Source organism: Gekko japonicus, unplaced genomic scaffold (genome assembly GCF_001447785.1).
Source record: "Gekko japonicus isolate JY-2015 unplaced genomic scaffold, Gekko_japonicus_V1.1 scaffold730, whole genome shotgun sequence".
NCBI lineage: Eukaryota > Metazoa > Chordata > Lepidosauria > Squamata > Gekkonidae > Gekko > Gekko japonicus.
Window position 1 is genome coordinate 378437 of NW_015164689.1, and position 7937 is coordinate 386373.

General features: G+C 44.6%; 1 protein-coding gene across 1 annotated transcript in view; it reads left to right on the plus strand.

The window, feature by feature from the left end:
• Positions 1–1132: 1132 nt before the first annotated feature.
• LOC107108843 (eosinophil peroxidase-like) overlaps positions 1133–7937 on the plus strand; it is a 42077-nt gene continuing 35272 nt past the window's right edge. Inside the window, exon 1 of the mRNA XM_015409364.1 lies at positions 1133–1227. Within this exon, the coding sequence (XP_015264850.1) occupies positions 1133–1227 (95 nt within the window). The remainder of the gene's footprint in view (positions 1228–7937) is intronic.

The window sequence follows — 7937 nt, forward strand, 5'->3', positions numbered from 1 at the left end:
GAGCAGGAACTCATTAGCATAATAGGCCACACACAGCAGCAGGAACACATTAGCATATTAGGTCACACCCCCATGCCTTCCCTTGGCTTGCCCGGGCACCCTGCGGCTGTGGGGAGCCCGGGCAAGCCGGTCCTTGGACAGGCCAGGAAAGGCACAGGGAGGCATTTAAATGCCTCCCCAATCCTTCCAGGGCCCCCTTGGCCAGTCTGCCTCAGAGTCGCTGGGTGTGTGTGTGTCGCTCTCCAGGCCTTCCCTCTGTAGCCAGGCATGCAGAGGTTTTGGCTGTAGTGGGCATGGCCTACTCTGAAGCCAGCCAGAACTCTGTTCCTGTCCAAAAATAGCCCTGTGGACACCGCTCTTAAAGAAACCATCTTTGGATCCTACAGATCCAGCCACCTACCTCCCAGTATCGAATCTCTTGTTTCGGGGTAAGGTATTTGGATCATCAGATGCTGAGAGAGCCCACACTAGACATTAGGATAGCTCTACTTTTTTACCTTAAAAGAACCAAACCATCCCGTAAGTGCGTTGGTCTGTTTATTTCATATTACGAGGTGTAACAAAGGCAGACCAGTGACATCTTAAACACTGTCCAGGTGGATCATTTTGGCCATTCAGACATGTTACAGACAAACAGGGTTACCCTCCCCTCTACATGTTTGAGCCCACCCTACCAGGGCCCAGGTATCTTCAGCCACAATGCTGTGAGGTGTCCCGCTGCTGGAGATCTGACAATCAGCTACTCAGTCATTGTCAGAACCCACAGCCAGCAACGTAGTACACACTTTCCAGGAAAGGTAATACTTTATTAAAGAGCTATAGATGTATCAACATAAGCACTGTTAAGAATGGCAGTTGCCCCTTGGGCATAATAGGATATAGGGTATTCATATGCACTGCGCTGGCCAATTAGGCACCCTCCCGTGCGCGGGATAAAGCTTGCAAACCGTTGCTAGCTGAAGCTGGGAACTCACACTCTCCCATGGCTCCCTGGAAAAGGCAGACACCACAACTCCCACCTGCACATCTTTACAGATAAGCGTTTCAGCGCGAAGCACAGAAAGGAATGCAAGAGCCATTACACTGACGCTGTCTGACCATCCCAACCCCCATGGCAGCATAGCTGACAGAGATGTTCATGAAAACCATGCTCTGGACCTGCAGGCAAGACATGAAGCACAGGTTGGCAAAGCCATTCTACATTCTCTGTTCAAGTGACTTATTCAGGTGAGACCCTCATCCCACCTCCTAGGTTGATAGCTTGGTAACATCCCAATGGGGAACTGCACAGAAGACTGAAGATGAAAATGGGGTTGCTCTTACTTGTAACCATCATTCATCGAGTGTCTTCTGTGCAGGTACACATTCCCCTCCACCTGCCCGGCTGTGGGTTCTCACAGGACAGCTTTTCTGGTACTCATGGTGATTCAGGCAGAACTGAGGGAGGGGGTGTCCCTCCCTTGGATCATGTGACCATCCTTTGGGCGGGAAAAGGACAGGCTGGCAATAACCAGGGCCAGGGCTTTCTCGGTGGTGGCTCCTCTCTAGTGGAATGAGCTACCAGAAGAGATCAGCGCCCTGCAGGGGCCTTATGCAGTTCCACAGGGCCTGCAAGACAGATGGTCTTTTAGATATGTTGCTAATATCTCCTATCTCCCACCCTTACACAGATGGTAATTTGTTCCTCTGCTGTTGTTGTATTGGCTGCATTTTTTTTTCTTTTGTGAATGTAGTCTGCTTTGATCTCTCATCTGAGAAGGAACAGAAGTTACATGGAAAGAGCAAGTAAACACAGTTGCCAATCCCAAATTCCCTGATTCCTGGGAAACAGCCTCAACCAGGTAGGTTATTTGCAGTGATGTAAAGGTTATCTTGATGTGACGGTTATTATGGTTCAAGGCTTCCCCCCCCCCCCTCCTCAGGGTGCCGTTGGCTGGTTTTGGTGGAGTGACTGAACATTTACATAAATTCCTGTTCAACTTTAACCATTGATGTTGGCCTTTTTAGATAACTATTATGTGACAGCCCAAAGTCCAGCTGCCTTGATAGCTAAAATGATCTCTTCATTTCAGTGGTGCTTTATCAGTCTTTTATCAGCTAGATAAATAACTCAATGGCTCTTGTTTAAACACCTAACAACTCAAAGCATGTCTGCTCACAAACAGGGAAAACTGATCTCTTGCTCCAGCAGAAGACAGCACAAGGAACAGTACCACTGGAACACCTTGGCAGTGGCCTAGACTTGTAGGCTCCTGGCATCCGAACTCACATAAACTTTTTTTCCTTTCTCGCAGACCTTTTTCGCCTTCTCCGTAGTATTGCTGTTAAGACTAACCCATGTCCATCGTAGTCGCCTGGCCAGGGCATCAGGTTCTAGTGGCGTCCTGGAGACTGAGGTCCCCAAATCAAGGCACAAGTTGTTGAGGCTGGAGCCTACAGTGCAGAGAGCTAAGATGTTGCTCCAGAAAAAGCTGAAGGTGGACTGAGGACATTACTCCAGAAAAGAAGTTATTATGCTAGAACTACTCCTCTAGGAACAGGCTACCAGAACTTAAAGGGCTGTGTCTGGTTACCAGTGGTGAGTGCTCTGATGGGGCTGGGATGTTTCTTGGCCTTCTGGGCCTTAACAGGTAAATTGGAGAGAGACCTCAAAAGCTGCAGCAGGTTCTGAGATTAGGGTTCCAGGTAGTGAATGGAGATTAGGGTTCCAGGTAGTGAATGGAGGTCTCCAGGAATTACTGCTGATCTCCAGATGACTGAGAGCAGTTCCCCTGGAGGAAATGGCCGTTTTGGACGGTGGACTCCATGGTTTTGCATCTCCACTGAGTTCGCTCCCTTCCCCAAACCCTACACCCAAATCTCCTGTAATTTCCCAACCCAGGGATGATATCCCTTTGGAGGGGTTCAGAATCTGAGTCTGGGGGGAAGGTAGAGCTGTATCCCAGTGCAAGAGACCTTACAAAGTCTCTTAGGGCAATTCTTCCTGAACATCAAAGGCATCTCCTGGAAGCCACTTGATGCTTCAGTCCGGCGTAGTCCCTCTGGACTTTAGTCTCCTTCTCATCTGCTTCTTTGCCTGGTGAAGAGGAGTCACAGTTTGGTCTTAAAGGTGCCACTGAACGCAAATTTTGTTTTGTTGCTTCAGACCAACATGGCTACCCATCTGAATCTTAGTTTATATGGTCACCATTTGTTCAGATTTAATTCCAGGGGGAAACATACTGAAGCAAATAAATATATTAAAATTGGAAACTGATGTGTACGTGTACCCACCTTAATTGTGGAATGCTGAGACTAATTAATTAACTGAGACCCTGTTCTTACGCTCCATCAGCCTCCTTTCAAATTACTTCCATGCTTGAGAGGAGACAGATGGAGCGTAAGTATAGGGTCTCAGTTAATTACTTTAAGAAAGGTACATTTACATCAATTTCCAATTTTGATGTATTTATTTGCTTCAGTGTGGAATTAAATCCAAACAGCATGGAATTAAATCCAAACAAATGGTGACCATATTCTTATTTGGTTCTTGCATCTGTTAAACATCTTCATTATGTTGTATGCTAATCTGCTGCTCACCCTCTACCTATATGTATGGACTGGTAACTCCCATTTCAAGGTATCTGAAAAAGTGTGTGTGCACACAAAAGTTTATACCTTAAATAAAACTTTGTTGGTCTTAAAGGTGCCACTGGACTCATATTTTTATCTAGCATAGTAACAGGGCCGTCCTAAGCAAAGTTATACCATTCTAAATCCTTTGAAGTTGATGGGCTTTGAAGGGTATAAGTAAACAAAAAGTGCAGTGACACCTTAGGGAACAGCCAGTGTTTTCAGGATATAAGCTTTCATCACTTAAATCTCACTTTGTCAGATATAAGAGGAATTAGGAAGTGCCGTGTAGGAAGGCTTCCTGCTTAGGCAGGCTCTATAAATTCACTGCAGAATGAAAGACCTCTGCGGCTCTGATCTAAAGAGGTGGGTGGCCCTTGCATTTCTGCATATTTTACTATGTTGGACTTCCAGTCAAGAGGCATGCTCAGAGCTATGACTAGTATAGAAACTAGGGTTGCTAACCATCAGTTGAGATCTGGAGTTCTCCTGGAATTACAACTGATTTCCAAACTACAGGGATCAGTTCCCCTGGAGAAAATGGCTGCTTTGTAGGGTGGATTCTATGGCATTATACACCACTGTGGTCACTTCCCAAACTCCACCCTCTCCACACTCCTCCCCCCCCAAAAAAAACCTCCAAGAATTTTCTAACCCAGAGTTGGCAAACCAAGTAGAAACATAATGGGTACATGTGTTTAGTGCCATCATGTTGCGTTCAAAATGGTGACTTTATGAATAAACGTCTTCCAAAACATCCTATAGGTAACAGCCTTGCTTGCGTCTTGTCTGCCCGTCTCCCCTCTCCTTCTCCAGCTAGGGCACCTAGAGAACATCTGGCAGGGAACCCAGGCATTTAAATCCCCCCTTCCCCCGAGTCTCTCCGCAGAGTGGAGAGGCTCAGGGGAATGGCAGTGGGGGACTCTGCAGGGCTTTCCCGGTCCATCCGCCTGCACAAGCGGGCCAGGAATGGGCGGGCACCCTGGGCTCCTTTCTGCTGGAGCACTGCTCCGCCACACTCGGGCTGGAAACAACCCCTGGGCTCAGTCAATGTGAATAGGTTCCATTGAACTTAATTGTAATTTTAAAAATACTGTTTTGAGGGGGTGTCTACTGGTCATGGGTAGATCAGTATAAATCTACCTAATCTTTTTAAAAACTGAATTACACATTTACCATTGAAGACATGACAATGAGTTCCACATGCTAAATTAATGTATCATTTATGTCAGATTACTCTGTCCAGATGGTAGATTCCCAAAATAACAGCAACAAAACAGTATAACTAAAATCCAGGAGAAGATGTGAATGGGACTATCTTAAGTTTGCCAACTGACCTGGAAAAAAATTATCCAGCTTGCCTTTGTGACATTAACAGTAGTTAATGAAAAAATAATAATGAGAGGAATCCTAAGCAAGTCAAGTCCTACTCAGGTCTATTTAATGGGGTTTACTCACAGGAAGATGTTCTTAGTATTTCCCTGAACAGATGGTAATAGCTGTATATAGAAATGAGTAAAAAGACTGGCAACACCGAACTATCTTCCTCTGGATTGTGGCTTTCTAGATCATTAGCATGCTAATCTTGCTTCAGCTAACTCAGCACATACTAGCTTTTGAAGTTACTTGTTTAGAACACCATATTCAAAGCTAAAGATGACACCATTATATTTTAAATTTGCTTCTGTTCCATAAAATCAGTTTGCAGCACATTTAAAAATTACATTAAAATGGTCTTTCTGTATGAAGATTTAAAAAACATTATTTGTGCTTCTTTTAAAAAAAGAAAAATCACTAGTTGTAATAAAGTCTTTTTTTGTGGAAACAAATTGCACTTATAATAAACTAGCAGCAACACAGGATGCCTATTTGACAAATGAATCACTGTCTTGAGATAAATTCAGATGGGTAGCCATGTTGGTTTGAAGCAGTCGAGTCTGAGGAAATGTGCCTGCACACGAAAGCTTATACCTTGAATAAAACTTTGTTGGTCTCAAAGGTACCACTAGACTCAAACTTTGCTCTGTCTTGAGGTAAGTTTGAATCCAGTGGCGTCTTTAAGACCAACAAAATTTAATTCTGTGTATAAGCTTTCATGTGCATAACTACCCACCTGAATCTGTCTTGAGATAAGAAAGAGTAAAGAGGAGCTTAGCTGTTGTTTTTCATTCATTCTGTCAAACTGCTGGACTCCCACAAGAAAGGGAAAGTGTTTTCCACGTGCAAATCAGACACAACGAAGGCGGGTGAGATCATGGCTTCAAGGCCCAAATACAAATTATGGTTAACACTGTAATTAGCTTGCAAATTAGGAGATAACAAAAATAGCAGACGGCAGGAACTGGAGACAACTGTGTGAAACCAGCAGCCCAAAGGGGCCATTTAGGGTGGGAACAGATATTTTACAAGGGATGAACTGTACTTTCTTTGGGGTGAAATCTGCTTCTTACTCATTTCAAAAGATTGAATGTTTTTAACAGAAAATGGTGTCAGGAATCACTCTATCACAATAGTATCAACTCGTGCAAAATCAATCCTATATTATCCTGCATTAAAAAATATGTTAAGTAAAAACAATCTAAATTATTCTGAAATGTACTCATGAGCCTGCCTTAAACTGAGTGAAACTACTGGTATGTTTACAGGGGTCATTTCGTAGAAAAAGAGCTAGGGGGACTCATTAGCATAACTCATTAGCATATGCCACACCCCCTGACATCACCGGAAGTGTGTCCTCCCCACAGCCGGCGGCGACCTCCAGCGGGCACCAGCAGGGAGCTCCAGGCCCCGCCCTCCCGCACCTCACCCGGGGGGATGGCGTCCCCCCGCGTCCCCCCCCAAATGACCCTGGTTTGGCAGTGTATTCTGACAGGCAGCAATGCTAAAAAATTTCAGGTAAAAATCCCCCCCCCCCAAGAGCCTTCAACAAGAGATCTCAGGGATTTAATTGGGAACATTCTGTCTGTAAGATATTTATTTTTCTATTTACTTAACAACATTTATACCTCATCTTTCTGCTCTCATAAAGGCCACTGAGGCAGCTAACCAATTAAGATATTTGTTATTGTTGCTGCCATCAGATCACAGCCGACTTATGAACTGGGGGTACCTTAAATCCTGGTTAGACCTTCTGCCCACCAGTAGCACTTCCAGCCTGTTGGGCACAAGCTTCAGTTTACGTAGACCACAACCAAGCTGTGCCCCGGTTACATCCTGAAAAGTACGCAAACGGAGAGTGATTTCAGCAAAGCGTACTTTGTTCTATCCGGAACAAGACGACTTTGGCTGGCTCGCAGGCCGGCTTATATCCCCTGAGAAACCGCCACCCAAAACACACCCCTACTTCCCTATAGGTTATTTACAGTGGCCGAGAGTCCCATAGGCTCTCGGCCGGGAACCTAGCCCCCTGATTGGAGCAGGCTAGGATCCGCATAGTCCATTGTCTCTTGGAGCGAAGCTCTGCGTTTGTCTCTGGACTTGTCTGGACTTGTCTGGACTGGATACATTACACATCCCAAACCGTTCGTATACCAATGAGAAGTGTTCCTCAGGGTTTTTATTTCATAGTGTGAGAGTGTCTGTTCTGCTCTCCGTTTATTGAGGACGATTCTGGGTGACAGTTAGGCACGTCACATTTGTTTCCCGCTTCTTGCCTGTTTGGCGGGGTCACTGAGGGGAGGGGGGAGTGTGAGGGAAATCTCCACACAGAACCACCATTGCTGAAGCTTTTGCATCCATTGTAGTGATGAGTGGGAAACAGGGACTCACCCCCATGCTGAAGTAACCTTAGGAAGAGTATTAAACAATAGCATTAAAATAACAAACCCAGACCCAGAAAAAAGATATGGTAACTGACAGAAAGAAAGAAAGAAAGAAAGAAAGAAAGAAAGAAAGAAAGAAAGAAAGAAAGAAAGAAAGAAAGAAAGAAAGAAAGAAAGAAAGAAAGAAAGAAAAAGAAAGAAAGAAATTATATAGGGCAGCTATTATTAAAGGTGCAGTTCAGACCAGATCTTCACTGGAAAACGTCTGACTGCACTTCCTCATTAAAGGTACGTGGGCCCTGTCCTTTCCTGCACCTGGTCACTGTAATCCTCATAAAAGGACATGTGATTCTGTTACAGGGGTGTATTTAAAACTGCTGTCAGGAAGGAAAGAAGGAAGACTTTAATTAGTCTGTTAAGAAGATTATTTAAAAAAAAATCACAGCTTTCTCCTTAAGAGGCTCTGTGCTGGGCAGTGCAGGCAGCAGAAGATATGATTTATAGAAAGCAGTAAATCCAATCTTAGTAAGAAATCTTGATAAGAATGTTCTTTATGGTAGGGAA